This window comes from Phaeoacremonium minimum, assembly GCF_000392275.1.
Source record: "Phaeoacremonium minimum UCRPA7 unplaced genomic scaffold PA7_03_scaffold_541, whole genome shotgun sequence".
Classification (NCBI taxonomy): Eukaryota; Fungi; Ascomycota; class Sordariomycetes; order Togniniales; family Togniniaceae; genus Phaeoacremonium; species Phaeoacremonium minimum.
Genome location: NW_006921443.1, coordinates 322,044 through 339,174, shown reverse-complemented (window position 1 = coordinate 339,174; position 17,131 = coordinate 322,044). Strand labels below are relative to the sequence as shown.

At 50.8% G+C, this 17,131-nt stretch overlaps 6 protein-coding genes across 6 annotated transcripts; 5 read left to right on the top strand and 1 right to left on the bottom strand.

Moving 5' to 3' along the window:
* Nucleotides 1–2,130: 2,130 nt before the first annotated feature.
* UCRPA7_7616 (putative yt521-b-like splicing protein) lies at nucleotides 2,131–3,851 on the top strand (the record flags this gene model as incomplete). Its single annotated transcript, XM_007920144.1, has 4 exons — nucleotides 2,131–2,389; nucleotides 2,502–2,561; nucleotides 2,626–3,161; nucleotides 3,228–3,851. The coding sequence occupies 4 exons, from the start codon at nucleotides 2,131–2,133 to the stop codon at nucleotides 3,849–3,851; spliced, it is 1,479 nt and encodes a 492-aa protein (XP_007918335.1).
* A 1,745-nt stretch (nucleotides 3,852–5,596) lies between these two features.
* UCRPA7_7615 (putative heat shock protein 30 protein) lies at nucleotides 5,597–6,256 on the top strand (the record flags this gene model as incomplete). Its single annotated transcript, XM_007920143.1, has 1 exon — nucleotides 5,597–6,256. One exon carries the CDS (start codon nucleotides 5,597–5,599, stop codon nucleotides 6,254–6,256), a length of 660 nt encoding a protein of 219 aa, XP_007918334.1.
* Nucleotides 6,257–6,976: 720 nt separating this feature from the next.
* UCRPA7_7614 (putative methyltransferase protein) lies at nucleotides 6,977–7,994 on the top strand (the record flags this gene model as incomplete). The annotated part of the gene is made up of 3 exons (XM_007920142.1): nucleotides 6,977–7,350; nucleotides 7,432–7,517; nucleotides 7,573–7,994. 3 exons carry the CDS (start codon nucleotides 6,977–6,979, stop codon nucleotides 7,992–7,994), a joined length of 882 nt encoding a protein of 293 aa, XP_007918333.1.
* Nucleotides 7,995–8,299: 305 nt separating this feature from the next.
* Nucleotides 8,300–8,660, bottom strand: UCRPA7_7613 (putative lsm domain-containing protein; the record flags this gene model as incomplete). The annotated part of the gene is made up of 3 exons (XM_007920141.1): nucleotides 8,300–8,322; nucleotides 8,375–8,488; nucleotides 8,552–8,660. 3 exons carry the CDS (start codon nucleotides 8,658–8,660, stop codon nucleotides 8,300–8,302), a joined length of 246 nt encoding a protein of 81 aa, XP_007918332.1.
* Nucleotides 8,661–14,439: 5,779 nt separating this feature from the next.
* Nucleotides 14,440–14,874, top strand: UCRPA7_7612 (putative speckle-type poz protein; the record flags this gene model as incomplete). The annotated part of the gene is made up of 2 exons (XM_007920140.1): nucleotides 14,440–14,498; nucleotides 14,550–14,874. The coding sequence occupies 2 exons, from the start codon at nucleotides 14,440–14,442 to the stop codon at nucleotides 14,872–14,874; spliced, it is 384 nt and encodes a 127-aa protein (XP_007918331.1).
* A 1,103-nt stretch (nucleotides 14,875–15,977) lies between these two features.
* UCRPA7_7611 (hypothetical protein) lies at nucleotides 15,978–16,785 on the top strand (the record flags this gene model as incomplete). Its single annotated transcript, XM_007920139.1, has 2 exons — nucleotides 15,978–16,030; nucleotides 16,083–16,785. The coding sequence occupies 2 exons, from the start codon at nucleotides 15,978–15,980 to the stop codon at nucleotides 16,783–16,785; spliced, it is 756 nt and encodes a 251-aa protein (XP_007918330.1).
* Between the last annotated feature and the right edge of the window lie 346 nt (nucleotides 16,786–17,131).

Below are 17,131 nucleotides of genomic sequence, written 5' to 3'. Positions count from 1 at the left end.
CATCTGCTCCAACATGCGAATCAGGCCGTTTTCCTGCCCGGGGTATCCCATCCACGGTACCTTTCAAGCCACTCGACGCCCTCCAACTTACAACAGAACAGCATTGTACCGGACTGTTGCATCCAGGCAGTCCAGTCGAGTCCGGCCCGCACAGCACTCCATGTAGTCTGTACCTGATGCCTGATACCTGGCCTCGCTACCCTGGGCCTCTCCCCTGGCGCGACCGTCCGTCTCTTGACTACCTTGCCTTGGCCTGGCTCTGCACTGCAGTCTTTCTCTTCCTGGTGTTGTTCCCTAGCAGCACCCCTCTGGGCCCGTTGGGTGCGCGCCTCTGCCCACTCGCACTCCCACGCCCGCTCCCTTGCTGCACCCTGGCCGAGAGCCGGGGTCCTCCTGCACGTCTGGTCTCCCAGCGCCAGTGTCCTCTCGCTCCACCAGGCGTCCCCCGATCTCTCGTCCTGTTCCTGCGATACATCTGGCCCAGGCTCGAGTCTAGAGAGAGCTAGACACGGACATGCCACCGACCAAAGCCCTACGGAATTTTAGCCACCCGCAGCAGCGGTCCCTGTCACGGGCTCGTCATCTTCCCTGTAAACCCGGGCCCGTCCTATGTCTTCTCTACCATATTCCACCATAAATATACTGGGATTCGGGGAGGTGATTGTCGAAGCTGAGGGCAGATTCAGTACCGTTTTCGACCAGCCAGCTTTCCAGAGCTGCCCCTACCGTTACTCCAACAGGAACACCACCGCAACCTAAACAACCTAAACTGGCCCGGACATCCAGATCGACCAGGGGACGTGTTTCTATCTTTATACTTTCCCCTTCCTCTTTGATCCAAAAGAGCCCGTACGTACGTCTATATTGCGTCGTTGCTCTCATCTGGCTTGACGTCTTCCCGAACAAGCCACAGCCACATCCGAACCTCGCTTGGCTCTATACCTTGTCTCCAGTGTCGTAGTTGGCTCTGTCATCGTCGGCAGTGCCCAACCCGGCGACGCCTGCCCTGTCACTCGAGTGCAAGCTAAACTCATATCGAATCGATCACTCTATCGTTTGCTCGTTCTTTACCAGACAGCTGTGGCAAACGTTGGACACACCAGCCACGAAGCTCCAGGGATAAGAGCAGCCGCAATTGGAGCCTCGCTTTCACTCTATCGTTTCAAGACACTGCCTCTATTCAGGCTTTCCTGCAGCTCTGCTCCTTGGGACCAGTGCACCCCTGCCCGTCGGAGTCTTCTCTGCTTTTGTATTGGACGCCTAACAAGGCCCGATCGCCTCCCGGAAGCGGTGTCAACGGCCCAGAAGAGGCCAGCCTGGGTGTTAACTAGGTTAAAGGTTATAGGGAGCTGAAGCACACTCACATCATCCCCCCCTAGCTCTCAGTAGCCGCTGCCCAGAGTCGAAAAGACAAGCGAAGCTTGATATTTGGCGAGCATATCCTGCCCAAGTCATTTCCCCACAGACTTACAGCCCATCTCTTTTGCGCCGCGTCTACCAGAAAGCCCTCCCACCACATCTCGACCCCAACTCTGACTTAGGGCTTTGTTCGTGTGTGTTGAATTCTGCTCCACCCTAGCAAAAAAAGTAAGACTTTGAGTGTGTTTGTTTCAAAGGTCTGAGCTCTGTTCAATGCCTTGGATGGGCACACTGACAGTCGACTTAGGGCTAGGATTTTGTCAGCCAACATTGTTTGGCACTATAGAAACACAAATGGGAGATGTTCCACCTCAACCTACTTCAGCAAGCGACTACCCGACTCAAGACGCGATAGCGGGTTCCTATCCTGGGATCAACCCTCTGGAGGGCCAACAGGCTTTTGCCCAGGGACGGGGAGCAGTCGACTTGTCATCCACGTTCCCAAATCAGTTCCAACACCCTTACGGGCCCCAGCATGCCTTCTCGTCACAGTTCGACATGTCACAACAACCACAGGGTCCAGGCCGATCAGGGCCTTACAACATGAGCGCAATGGCCGGCGCCCTTCCGCAGACGAACTTCAGACCCGGGCAGTATCCTACACAACAGAGATTCAACGCCTCAGCGCCTCCCCAGAATGTAGTCGGGCAGATGCCTGCTCAGTACGGCGCACAGGCTACGATAAACCCTATACCAGGCCAACAGTACTATATGCCTCAACACGCTCACCTCGGACAGTTCTACGGGACGCCTATCTCGCCATCTCAGCAGCAAGCGAACATGTCTCCTCGTGGAAATGTCGGATACTATCCAAATCAGCTCGTCCTCAACCAGCAGCAAGCTCATCCCCAGACCGCTTACTACTACACACAGGCCGCTCATTATCCTGGCCAAGGACAGGCACTTCAGGGACAAATGATTCCTGGGCAATATCTTGCATCAAATGCAGCGCAGTCTGATCCAAGACTCGGTCAGTCGGCAGGTAGCGATACCAGCAGCCTGGCCTTCAGCCAAGCGCACGAACAAAGACAACGTGAGACGTCAAAAACTCGTGTCAGATGATTAAACTAATTCGGTAACAGCTTCAACAGATAGCCGATTAAGCGTGGTTCGAGGCCCCCCTAGAAAACCGAAACAGAGCGGTGAGTACCTGCACCCCTTTTGCATGATTAGAAACGACTGGAATAGAAGTTAAACCACGTCCAGGACATGCCATCTGGATTGGAAACCTGCCGCCTCAGACCGACTTGATGAGCCTTGTACACCACGTCTGCAAGGAGACACCAGGCTTGGAGTCTCTTTTCCTCATTTCGAAGAGCAACTGCGCCTTTGCAAACTTTAGGGACGAGGGCAGTTGTGTGGGAGCACAGCAGAAACTCCATGACTCAAAGTTTCAGTCGGTTAGACTCGTAAGTCGACTTAGGAAGAGCACCGTGGAGGGCGCCGCTGGTGTTACGGCCCCTACAGGTCCGGCGGCTTCGACGCCTCAGCAAACAACAGCACCTGAGCCACAAGTCAATGGTGAAGGTATCCAAAGTCCCGAAGAGAGTGCAAAGGTAACTCCTGTTGCCGCACCGTTCCCGGTGGAGCAGAGGGATATCTCCCCAGAGTCCTCTACTCCGCAAAAGGACAAGTTCTTTATTCTGAAGAGTCTTACGGTAGAGGATCTTGAGCTGAGCGTTCGTACTGGCATATGGGCTACTCAGGCACACAATGAAGAGACACTGAACACTGCTTTCAAGGTAATGAAGCCTCCTGTTGGACGAGAATGGTTAGAGCGACCGTACTAACTCGTCACTTTTGAGCAGAGTGTCGACAATGTCTACTTGGTGTTTTCTGCGAACAAATCAGGAGAATATTTCGGTTACGCGAGAATGGTTTCACCAATTAATGAGGACCCAGCTGCAGCAATCGAGTTTGCGCCCAAAGCTCAGACCGCCAGCGATTTGGACCTGCCAAAGGCCATCCCCACCGAAGCCACGGAGTTCGCGCCCAAGGGACGGATTATCGATGACTCCGCACGAGGTACGATTTTCTGGGAAGCTGAGCGCGAGGACCAAGTCGATGGCGCAGCCGATTCAGAGGAAGTGGGGTCTACGAAGGAAGGGGATGACTCGAGCACCGCAGGGAGCGGACATGAGGGCGGGGAATCCAAGGCGTGGGGAAAGCCCTTCAAGTTGGAATGGCTGTCGACAACCAGACTCCCGTTCTACAGAACACGAGGCCTTCGGAATCCTTGGAATTCGAACCGAGAGGTCAAAATTGCACGAGACGGCACGGAGCTAGAACCATCGGTCGGTCGAAGACTCATTGGGCTTTTCAACCGCGTCCAGAGCCCAGCGCCGGGAGCAATGGCTGGCATGAGGCAGGGAATGCCGCCCATAATGGTCGGTTACCCGCCTATGGCCGGCCGACCACCGTACCAGCAGTGAAAAGGGGATTTTGAGGGGATTTGAAAAGGGTTATTTCGGTCGGATTGCTTTCAAAGGGGAATATGTGAGTTATTCCATTGTATCTACAGAGGGGCCAGCGAGTCTAGCCCTACAGTTGTCTTCAATGCTTCTCTATCTTCCTGTCTGTCTAATCTGGACCACCATCATTTTGTCGGCTGGCGGAGCAAAAGACTCACCACCGCGGACGGGCGGCATATTCGGACTATGGTAGCTACGAACAACAAACACACAGCTATGCTGGACATAACTAGTCTAGAGAGGGGCTTGAGTTGAGAGGAGAGGAATGACTACTGGAAGCCGGAGCCGGATCTCAATGCTAATGTAATTGGCACCTAATAGAGACAAGCAAACACATTGAGTAGCCTCTTTGTTCCAGGGAAGCACCCCTCCTATCGTGAACATGATCATGCTCGCATGCCTCAGTTCCCAGGTGTGTCACTTGGCTCCCTCCTGTCTGCATCACTCTCCAGCAGAATCCCATCCACTGCCTCCCCGGCGATCTCAGCGTAGGCTCCTCACCTTAAGATCTGCACTCCGGTGTTAAGCGAGGCCGTCAAGTGCCGCCGCGGATATGCCTGTTCTCTTGCCCATCGCGGTGGCAAAAATCTGAAAACCCTTCCTACTAGATATTTCCTCGTGCTCGTGAAGAGCCGTCCAGGATACCCCAATATGAACCAGCCGGTTCGGTCAGACTCTCGTCGAAATAAACGGTCTTCCCCGTCAAATTCTATGTGGAGATCGAACAGGTGGCGAATCTGATGTGGCTGATGACTTTGCAAGGCACGGAGGCTGGTTCCGGCAACCTCTGGTTGGTGAAAGGAGCCACAAATTGATGGAGGTGGTTGAAGATTCAGGATAAAGTACTGCATCGCATGACCTGCTAAGATCAATGAAAGGTGGACCTGAAGATCTGGTCCCTCTCCTGCCAGTTTATAGGATTACCAATATGGAGACTAGCTTCCTGGGATTCCCTGTCTAACAGATTGGCTGGTGAGGTACATCTAGCTCGGAGCCAATGGCAACGCCCTAACTTCATTGAACACCCCACGCCGTGTCTCCAACCTGCCCCCTGGCGTTCTGGATTTAAGAGATCACGGCCTCCACAATACATCGCAGCTACGGTCCTTGACTAGGAGAGGAACGACGCTGATGTCAATGAAGCCATTGCAAATACTGTCATATGCGCCAGTCGGGTGGCGTCACCTCAGCAAATGAGGCTGCAAAGCAAAGGAAGTGAAGAGAACTGGTTTTGGGCAAGTTGCCTGACATTTCTCTGACCTGATGGTACAAGCGCCCGAGGTCGCGCCTCACAGAACCCCATCGAAGGTTCCAGTGCCATCGCGGCAGTTCGCGATAGCTTCGTGGTCAGACATTCCTTTCCACCACAGGCAACTGCGATGCGACATGTCTGTTACATTGCAGTTTCTATGCTTTGCACGCACATTCGCTAGGCTTCTCGAAGCGCCTGTAATTACGTGTCTGTTTCCATGATTGTCAGCTTCTTTCCCGTTCCCGAAACTGGGAGAAACTCCCATCATGAGGGATTCAAACTATAAATCTTTGGCTAACCTGCCTTGACTCTCGACCATCTCTTCTTCTCATCAGACATCAAAAAAGTAAAGAGTTCAATGCAACCTGCGAAATACACATTCTCAAGAAGACTCCCTAGAGCACTTCGCAATCAACAAGTCAACCTTCTACGACCACTCTCGACAACAAACACCATGGCTTTCTTCCCTCGATCCTATCTCTCTCCTGAGACCTCCTTCACTCCTCTCTTCCGCCTCCTCGACGACTTCGACAACTACTCCCGCGAGGTCCAAGGCAAAGAGGGCAACAATGGCCGTCGCGGTCAGCACGCAGTTCGCACTTTCAACCCACGCTTCGATGTCCGCGAGACGGAGAACAGCTACGAACTGCACGGCGAGCTCCCTGGAATTGAGCGCGACAACGTCCAGATCGAGTTCACCGAGCCCCAGACCATTGTGATCCGCGGCCGCGTCGAGCGCACCTACACCGCCGGCACTCCACCAGCTGGCCTTGTTGGCGACACACAGATGAGCGGCGCCATCACCGAGGCCGGAGAGAAGGAGAAGGAGAGCCACCACGCCAGCGTCTCCGACGAGGCCGACGAGACTGCCAAGGAGAACGGCTCTTCTACCGAGATCCAGAAGGCGGGTGAGAAGCAGGCTCCCGCTGCTCCGGCTCAGCCAGCTGAGAAGTACTGGGTCAGCGAGCGCAGCATTGGCGAGTTCTCACGCACCTTCTCATTCCCCACTCGCGTCGACCAGGACGCCGTCAGCGCCAGCCTGACCAACGGCATCCTGAACGTCACTGTTCCCAAGGCGAAGAAGCACGAGTCCCGCCGCATCAACATCAACTAAATGAATCTTTCAATCATTCCTGGCGTCAACACAACACACTCTTAATCCGCTCACTTCTCTTCACACACAAACAACACATCACTCGCGCGTAACGGTGTTATGGAACGGGATTCATAATCATGGTTCATGAAGCTTTTGATTCGTTGGCACTCCTTTGCTTGGGCTTTTGCATAGCGGCGGCGTCTCACATCGTTGGATGGAATCGCATAATAATGGTCAAGGTTGATTAGGTAGTTAAGAGTCTTTCATTAGCACTCTTCTATTGAACAACTATAGCTTAACATAGCTACAATACAATAATCAAAACAAAATCTTACTAACTCTGCCTCTACTTCTCTTGATGTGATTCTCGTGACTCCTGACAATTACAATTCATTGTGTAATGAAGTATTTGAACCTTGTCGCAATTGTAGTTGGAAGACATTGTCCTACCAAAGCTTGAGAGCCCTGGTATGGTGTGAATCCCTACGGTATCCCGCATGCGGGGAAGAGGCACCGCAAATCGGCGCTGCCTCTGACGCAATGTGCCGAAGTGGGTCGGCGCATTCGGGGTCCTGGCCCGGAGGATTATACGAATTGTGCTTTGATATAACTTTATTTACTTACACTCATGCCTGAGTCTCGTCGACAGATTGTAGCAAAGTCCCTTGCAGTTCTCCCAGTGATACTTTTCATGGGATTTTGGTCTGAACATCTCTTCTACCAGTAGCCAGCAACACGATGTCTGCGGCAGCGCCATACGAGCCTCTCGCCAAGGAGGCGGCGAAGGGCTTCGCCAACGCCTCGGCCTACGATGCATATAGGCCATCGTATCCGCCGGAGGCAGTTGAAGCGCTTCTGAAACAGCTGCACATTGCCGGCCAAGCGCATGCAAACGTGGTGGAGATTGCCAGCGGAACGGGCAAGTTTACAGAGCAACTGGCCGCCCGACCCGAGAATTACAATGTCATTGCAATAGAACCACATGCCGGCATGCGCGCCGAACTAGAACGAAAGGCACTCCGAGATGTCAAGGTTGTCGACGGCCATGCTGCTAAGATGCCAGTTGGGGATGAATGGGGAGATGCGTGCATTGCAGCACAGTCCTTTCATTGGTAAGCTCAAAGGGGCCGCTTTCAACAGCATGCTGCTGGCTTTGTGGATCATATGGAGCAGAATTGCTCATGAGAATCTAGGTTTGCGACAGATGAGGCGGTGAACGAGATTCACAGGGTACTGAAGGAGAAGGCGGTGTTTGGCATGATCTGGAATGTTGAAGACTGTAAGATTGTGTCGTCTGTTCTTGCGCTCGATGCATGGAAACTAACACCATCCAGACAATAAGCCATCATCGTGGAAGGCTACAACGGCATGGGAGCAGAAGCTCAATAATCTAATATTCTCAACTTCGACGGATGGGCGCCCTCGTTTCCGTGATCAAGCCTGGCAAGAAGTGTTTCAGAAACAGTTGAAGTCAAACCCACTGCAGGTAATTCGCGACACATTGATAGACAGGCTGCCCAAATTCTCGGTGCCTCTAGGTCAGGACAGCGTGTCATGGACCGTATGGCTTACCGAGGACGCATTATGGAATCGCTTCAACACGCTGAGCCAGATCGCAGTGCTAGAGGGCGAGAAGAAGGTGGCTGCACAGGCATGGTTCAAGGAGGCTTTGACGATGGATGACGTGGAGAGAAACGAGAAAGGCGAGGTAGCGGTTCATGGAGTCACATACTTTGCCTGGACGGATAGAATGTAGAAAGCATGGAGAAGATGGTTCCATGTTCAGGGCGCAAGCATTTGTAAGCGTTATTGTATTGGCCAGGGCAACCCTGGCTATTTCATCCGTTTTGCAGAACGGAAGCTTAGACTGAGCGGCTATGGCTTAATCCACTTGACCGAGATCAACCTTTCAGATCTCGCGCATGTATTTGACGTGTAAATTGCACCACGTCACCTCGATTTCAGAGGTAGGCTTGGACGCAGGCTGTATCTGATAGCTCTGTAACCTGACTGTCCCCATCATCCGATGATTCATGGAGGACCCCAAAGCTCCGTCCTCTCTCAATCAGCGGAGATGTACATGACTGTAGCTATCATCAGAACTCATTCTCTCGCGATTTCACTCACGACACCTACCGTTGTTCCCTCTCACGAATGCATCACCGTACGTTCTTCGCTTCGTACCATTGACATACTCCTCAGTCTTCTCCAGCGCAATGTTCATGTAGCCATCCACAGACTGAAGCTCTCCTATATGAAACCAACTCATTAGATGTCTCATACGACGAGGGGAGCGGGATTGTTGTGGTTTACCTTTGTAGACAACGCCGGAGTTGAGTTTGACAGTGACCGGATTGCCGATGATCTGGCCCAAGAAGCTGGACGGGTCCTTGCCGTCATTTGCTGATGCGCCGTTCTCCATGCTGGCTCCTTGTCTGCTAATCGGAAATCACGGGCTCAAGCTTCGTGAGGATGATGCGAATGTATGATCTCGTGCTATGAGTGAGGCTGGAAGTGTCGTTGAGTGGGCGACGGGCAGATTGAAGTGATTTGATGTGCTAGCGACACAGCCCCACTTTTTTGCTTTTTCTCCACGAGTGCATAGGTCACTCACACTAAGCAAGTACACCAGTATGCAGGTATGGCATTGCCCCCTTTTAGCCCCTGAACTTGATCAAGTCGGCTTTAAAAAATTCGACGTGGAAGCGATTCCTACGAAAGTGTACATAAGGTGTTGACATTACCAAGTCAGAGGGCAGTGAGCTATTCTCATTAGGAGGAACCTTCTGATTTTACGGTACTAGAATTCCTCACTTTACTACTAAAGGTCAACACTGCTTACCACGCTCCACTGCGCTTGACTATTCTACTTTCTTCTGTGATTTGCTAAGTAGATATCGAATTTCTTAGTAACAAATAGATTTCTTTAATTCATATTAGTTGAGAAATATATTTCCTACACGATGAATTCGACAATGATGGGGTTCTTATAAGGCAGTACAATTGGAACTATTGGTTTCCCAGCTTCTTAGCAGAGCTCGAGCTCGCAAGCCCCCTTCTACCTGAACGCCATGCCATACCTTGGTGAAGGCGTTCTATCACCGCCCATAGTCATAACATCATTAACCCTTAACAAATGGCCGTATGCGTGCTGGCCCTTCCATCACTTACACTCACTGAAGGAAGCTCCAGCTACCTCCTTCTGGATCCCAGACCATTTGCTCTGCCATGTCCCCTTTCAACACGCTATCAAAGAAAGTCACATCGACACCTTGGAAAGCCCAATCCTCTGCATCAGCCGTCAGATTCGGCACGGTAACAAGCTGACCGTTTCCATCATCTTGGAAACTTATGAGCGGTAGGTTCGACGAGTCGTGCGCTGGCTGATGATGCGGTTGGTGGTGCTCCGCAGGACCGAAAGGGTGCAGAGCACTTTGCCAGTTGTGAATCTGTGAGGGATCAACCACTGTCTGCGTGAGAGCTTGGCCGTTTGCCACAGGTGATTCAGGCGTCAGTGCCTGCGAGGCCATCGAAGTGTTTGACAAGGAGGTGCTGGTCAGTGTCTGCGCTTGTAGTTTGATCAATGTGTCGCGGGCGATCTTCACGGTACCGAGGTATGGGATCTTGAGGCGGAAGGATGGGTCTTGTCCATCAGTAGTATCTTCTTCGCTGACGTTGCTGGTCGAGTACGAGTTGTTGCCATCTGCGGCATCTGCTTCGACGGCAAGAAGCTTTCGAATTACTTCCCCTGTCTGCATAGAGAGTGTGTCGCCGCTTACGCGGTTCAGTGCATCCATAGTCTCCATAGCCTTCTCAATTAATGCTCGATCGTTCAGTCTTTGGTGCGACAGAATATCTCCATAGCTATTCCGATGGCTGTCTAGATGTGCTAGAAGAAGAGCGAAGGATGCAGTAAACGCACAGAAATCGACGAGTCGACAGCAATACGCCACTTTGACGAATGCACGGAAGGGGATAAACCTTGTAAGGACCTCCCGACTTGCATAGATTGATGTGATCTTACTATAGTCGTACCTCCTCTCCATTCCATTGCGAAGCATAAATGGCAAATGAACAATAGTCAGGAGGTTGTAATGAATGATTTGGGTCTGGCCCCTCAGGACATCCGATGTCATTGTAGGCCCATCGAGGCCAGCATGAAGTTCGGGTATTTTCCACCATGCCGGCGGTACGGTCTTTGCAGCCCTTTGAAGATCATAGTCGATGGCTTGCGTAGTGGCGAACTCTTGATAGTTATCCGCCTCATTGCGCTCAATGATTCTCAAGGCAATGACTGCATGTACTCTGTCCATCTTCTCTGTTGACGTGCTACCCATCATGGCCTCTTCAGAAGCGAAGGCATTGCTTGAGATTGAGCTTGGTAAGCTAAGAAGCAGTGATAGATAGCGATCAGTATAGGCGAGTCGAAACCAGATAGCCGGAACGGACACACGGGTTGTACGAGGATCCAGTACCCTCACGGCTCGAGGATGTGCGCGGTGGAAACCCATGAACTGGGCGAGGCTTGTCGCGCGCCTAATGCAAAGCCACGCTCGACGTAAATTACCGTCGTTGATGAGATATATTCCTTCTAGTAAGAGGCACTGAAGTCCCTCAACCGAGTCAAGTAGTTTCTCGTTGGTAGTAACTAGACTGGTAGCTAAGTCCAAATATCTTGCTCTCAGCTGCTTAATGGGCTCAACCAGGTCAAGCCCACTAATGTCCTCGTCCGGATCAATCCGTTGGAGGCATAATGCCAGTTGTAGGAGGGCGCGAGCAAGTAGAGCCGGGTGGCTCGTGACGCTTGGTAGTGCAGATTGAACTGCAGCAGGCAGAACATTCGTGCTATACACACCGCTATAGCTATTGGTGACAAGGTGGAACCAGAGGTAGGTGTAACCAGCTTCGACAAGCCAATCTGCGGTTTGCTGGGACGGAAACGCAGCGTGGATGGCCTTTCGGATCTTGTCATATCGTCTATCACCGCCAGCCAACACACTGGGCTCAAAACCCGGTGCGGAATAGGAGAATTGTGCCTTTGGGACCTCCTGATATTGAGGCGTTGCGAAAGGGGTCTTGTTTCTAGCACATTCCCATGAACCGCCAGATCGATTGGGCTACTCGCACTCCGTTAATTATGGTTCTATAGTCTCTTGGAGCACAGTTGCAGAGAATAATGTACGAATACGAACCATGGTTGTGTAGTTCCCAGGTAGAATGCCTTCCGCCGTAGCGGAGGGGTGACTCGAGTACTCTTCCATCGGAGTGTCCGTGAGAGCCTCGGCAAGGCCGTTGCTGTTCTCATGCGGTTCTGCGCCATCTGGCATAACCTTCTCAATGAGTCTACCTAATAGGGCCTCGACTCTCAGGAGTCTGCCTCTCATGTTGGCATCCTCGTCGCCTATGGGAGGCTCGTAGGAGAACTCCTGGCTTATGCAGGAGGTCCCCCTTCTCACACACGAGACGCATATAGGATCGTTGTTTGACGCATAGAAACATCGTATCTTGCGTCTCTTGCCTGTAAGTTGCAATTAGCTATACATACTCTTTTTATATCAACCGGTCGGGACTGGTTTACACTCCCAGCAGCTACGAGTCCCCTTGCGTAGCTTTCTCTTCGCAAGTGGCTCGCGCTCAACTTCGGGGATCGGAGACGTAGACGACGCGGACGCGGACATACTGGCAAGCCTTGTGGTTTCTTGCAATTCCCGTAACGTCTTGCCATGGTTAGTCAGTACGGATATGGGACATATTTCAGTTGTGTGAGACGGCCGCTGCCCCGGTGCTCGGCGGAAGTTCAGCTCGCTCCGGGATTCCGCCGCATCGAATACGGGACGTGCATGTTAGTGTTGTACGCATTGCCTGTCTATCCTTGATGCCAAGCTCTCCTGCTAACGAGGAGAAGCCCGCTCATCTCTAACGATGAGTGAGCTCCATCTTGTTTTGAAAGGGGAAAGTGGCCTAAATTTCCAATCGTCTGTTTCAATGCTCATTGTAGTCACTGACAAACACAATATTATCACCGGCGTTTTTGTGAGACAGCCTCCAATGGAGCGTGATAGCCCTATAAGGCGGAGTATTGGGCTAGCAGAGACCCTTGGAGGTGTCAAGTCACCCCCCGCCAGCAATGAGGGTTGGGAGCGGGTGCCCAGGCGGATCTTACTGTGCAGTGTTAGTGTCCATTGGTGCGTTTACGGCTTGACAAGGGCACCGTAGTAACCCTGAGTTTTGGCGCATATCAGGCTTGCTGATCACCGAACCCAAACTTTGTCTATAAAAAGACCGAGAGATAGCCCCCAATTCGACACTAAAGGGCCCTAAACCCCAGGTTCTCTGTGGAGAATGAACGTTGTGTGGACACTCAGTTTGAGCCTCGACCTCTGCTCGCCTACGCCGTCCTGTCAGGCATTGGCGTGGCAGAGTCAAGACATGCCGCCTTCTTGACGTCCATCACCGTGGAATTGACTGCCAAGACTCAGAACCTGGCGGCGGCCGCTAACAGGCCAGTGTTGTGTTCTCTGCTGACTGTTGGACTTGCAGATGGGCGAATCAGCTGGAGCTCTACACGCCTCGTCGAGTGGCCATTCCTTATACATTACCCCCTTTTCCCCCTTCGAGAGCTCGAATGTGATCTTGTCGGTCTGATTGCGGCCGATAACAGGACGATAAGGGGCTAGTCAACATCCATGATGCAGGAAACAAGCAAGCAGGTTGTTGGGCGCCGAAGGCAAACTCCACGATGAATGATGGAAAAAGCACACCAAACCCTCCCTTTCGATAACGAGTCTATCTGCACAAGTCATGCATGTATGATAAGGAGGCGAACGATTGCACGCCGATCCCACCGCTTACCGCATCAATTCTAGTCATGTGCTTCCACCTAGCGATTTGCCAGGGATATTGGCATCCAGTACCCGTCGAGACAATTTGCCACAGTCAACACCATAATGAAAAGTGATAGACTTTCGGAATCAGATTGCATGCGTCTTGCTGACAAGTGCAGCCTCGATAGGTCGAGTTGACAAGTTGGCGATGTTGGTTGACTAGTGTTCTATTCTTGTCTTCGAGTGCCGATGATGAATCGATTGCCATATTCTTGCAAGTCGGCTGCGCGACCCCGCCTTCATCCCAGTGGGAGAAACGTGGAACCGGGACGAGGCTCTGATCATGGAGTTATTCATCATCGCGAGCGTTGCGATCGGCGCAAAGAACCAAGTGCGTGACCGGTTTGGCGAGTGTGGCTCTGATAGGATCAAGTTGGCTACAATTGCAGGCACAAACTAAGATTCCCCTTGTTTCCCACAAAAGTTCTCAAGGCTATGGCGGGCTACGTCTACGGAGCAAGAGACTTATACAATGTCTTTCCTGTAAATGCGGTGTCAGCTTCTCTAGGCATGGTAAGCACTTTGGAGTCTTTCAATCAAGCTAGTTTTTTTGTTGACGGACGCCGAGGGAATGGCACAATGATTCTATGTCATTACAGAGCACAGAGATTCCACCATTTTCGTGGACTTCCTTTTGATCGTCACTTCTAAGTGCGTGTTTCTTCGATGTTAAAATTCTTGGCAGAGCGTATACCGGTATTCGGTGTGCTGGGAAGCCGTGCTCGTGAGAAACGAGAATATCAAGCTTCATATCCGGCTTCTTTCTGCCACTGTACAATGCAATAATCTATTAATGTTGATATTGTAACTTACTAGCATCGCTTACTGATTACACCATCATATTATCATGATCTCCGTCTACCTCAAAGGGCTATGAAGGCTACTAGCATATCGGGTGTAAAGGAATACATCCGTAAAAATCCAGCCCAGGAGTTCGATCTATGCGTTTTGTGGCCCTTTTGGAAGTGACCGAAACAACATGAGACGTTGGCTGTCTCTCCTTTCCGCTGAAAGTGGCTGACTCTCTTTTCGATATCTTTCAATTCGAGCGTCAACTCATTCGTATTTGCGAGTTTCTTCCACTCTGGAGCCAACACCTTCTCTTTAAGCTTTTTTGTCGGGATTCTCCTTTCATAAAAGAATTTCGCTTTGACTTTCCTTCGAAGGTTTAAACTTGGCAAAGTAATTCTTAGAGATATCACGGACAGTTATACCGAGGACGCCCGTGTTCGCCAAGAACAACTGGGCACCTTAGAAAGACTTCCCTTCCTCATTCGCCCGCCATATATTCATTTCATCCAAATCCACGTCTTCAGCATGACTGCAATCGAGGAACATGACATGGAGGAGCTCCAGGGTGCATCCTACCTGTTTCGGTTTGAGCCCACAGTATATCGCAATGAAAAACATGTGCTAATCTTGAATAGCAAGCCACAGGAGATCCAAGTCAAGGTCGAGAACGACATCTTCTATATTCACAAGGCCTTGCTCATCAAAGACTCAGAATCTTTCAAGGAGTTACTGAGCACGCCGTTGAACAAAAGTGAAACACAAATCATTAAGATCGAGGGAATGAAAAGCAAGGAGTTCGGCGTTTACCTCGACTTTGTTTATCGCGGTTATACTGGTATGGGCCTGCATCGCCCACACCACGCAGCGAACTATAAGTACACGGAGGACATGTTACGCTTGTTGAAATGCTCCGCTCGGTTCGAGAACAAGAAACTGCTAGCCATCGCGACGACTCTATAGCTCTCTACCTGTCACGATTCACGCCTGGAGAATGGGAGGCCTCGTGCAAGCAAAACAAAGAAGAGTATACTCGCAATAGAGCCTGTGTCTTGGAGAAGCTTGCACTGATGTGCATGGCGGAAGGTCTTTCCCATTACTACGATCAGTTCGCCGAAGCATATGCGAATATGCCCGACAAGGTCTTCGCCCAGCAGGTCACATACCTTAAGGAGATTTCTTTCTGCAATCTGGTCTCGTCAAAATCCGCGAATCGTCGGGCAAATGCAGCGTCCTCGCCGGAAGATATCTCGCCTTCGTCGAATGTCGTTAAGAAGGTGGATAAGGTGGCGAGCAAGAAGAGAAAAAGAAAATCTTGATGATTCTTGATAGACCATGAAGGTGATGGCAGGACAGGAGAGCAAGCCCAATGCCTAGGCGATGTTAAGTAGTGTAGCGATGGACGACTCGTGCACGACGAGATCAATATGGGACAGAGGCAAAGCTATCATGGCTTATTATAGATAAAATAGGTAGAACTTGAAATACCTAAGGCTTTCTCGGGTTCTAGAATGGAGCTAGCTTCCTTTCCCCAACGCATATCTTCATTTTTCTCAAGTAACTCACAACGCTTGGATTTCACTACTTACGCCCTGACCATTTTCCTCACCTAAAGCACTATCTACCTTTTTAGAAAAGAAAGTCACCCTGAGGCGCTCTTTCTCACTGGGCTTGGTACCTCTCACAAAATTCTATCTCTGTCAGCTCTATCAACTCTCACCGCAGTAGCATACACCTTTGGGTGATGCTGCCATCACACCATTTAAATTTTATATGGATTTTATCACCTTATCAAGCAAGTTATGGTCCATTTATTTTTGGCAGACCTGATAAATTCGCCTGACCGTCGTGGCCCTCTGAAAAGCTCGGTCTTCCTAAGGAACCTGAGAAAACCCAAGCTCACCCCTGGTACCATCCCGTGATCTTACCACTCCCTTAACTTCCTCTCAACTCGTGTCTCTTTCTTTCCTTCAACCTTTTCGCACACGGACGTTCAACCCAATCTTGTCGCGCATCATTTTTACGCTTCACTCTACCTGCGTGAAGCCAACCTTCGTATCTTCCGTATGACGATGGCAGCACAAGACGTTGATGGCGAGATGCCTCAGCTTCTCTTTTGGTAAGGGATTTATCTTCGCAAAGCCAGACTGTAATAGCGCTTACCTTTTCAGGGCACCACAAGAGATTGTTATCGTCACAGTTGGGAACAAAGCTCAGAAGAAGGAGTTCAAGGTCTACAAGGAACTTCTGGCGCAGGATTCTAGCGTTTTCAGAGACGCCCTAAACGAATCAGAAAATGACGTCGAGGTCCAGGAGATTGATCTCGGAACAGAGTTCAAAAGCTGGCATTTTGGTGTCTACGTAGATACCTTGTATCGCTCCTACTTCGTCAACGATTTCAAGCTGCGCAAACAGCACTTACGAAAGTGGGAGCCCCTGGTCGGCACGCTCACATTATGGAAGATCGCGAACAGATTCGACAATTCCAAAATCACCTCCATCGCTTCTGAGTCTATCAGATTTCAACTATCCAATTACAGCACTGCTTGGTGGAAGAGAATGTGGGGGAAAAAGACAGCTGCGGAGATGTTGGCGACTTTGAAGTCATTCGAGAAGGCGGCTCTGAAATGTGAGGTGGAGCAGCTACCATTTCAGGACGAGATCATTCAGGCATGCGGTAACATGCCGCCTCAGATCTATGAGAAACACGCAGACAAGCTCCTGCCAGAGTTTGCGATGGAGCTCTCGAAGAAAATCACAATGCGGTTCGCTGACCCAGATCTACAAGAATCTATCAAGCGTTCAAGTTCGATGACACCCACAGAAGATGGTAACTTGTCTCTGGGTGATGATACAGTGATACACCTGGACTGAGAGATCAAGATACCGGTCACATATGATAAGCTGTGTATTATTGGCTAAGCATTGGGGATGGGCCCCGAGTTCAGAAGCACCACAAATGCTTGAGCAGCTAGATTTGCTATATACTATCGAGACGATGGATGAGTTTCAACATCGTAGGACTGCATTTTACTCGAGGCACAGTAATGCTGAGCTTCGCGGAGAGGGATTTCACGTATGAACCAGCTGGACCTCGAGCTGCGACGATCATGCCGAGATAACTTGCATTGGCTAAACAATAAATACATTACTAGAACAAAGTCTCAAGTTCTATAAACTCTTTGCCATAAATGTCTCTTGCCACTAATAAATCTTTGCT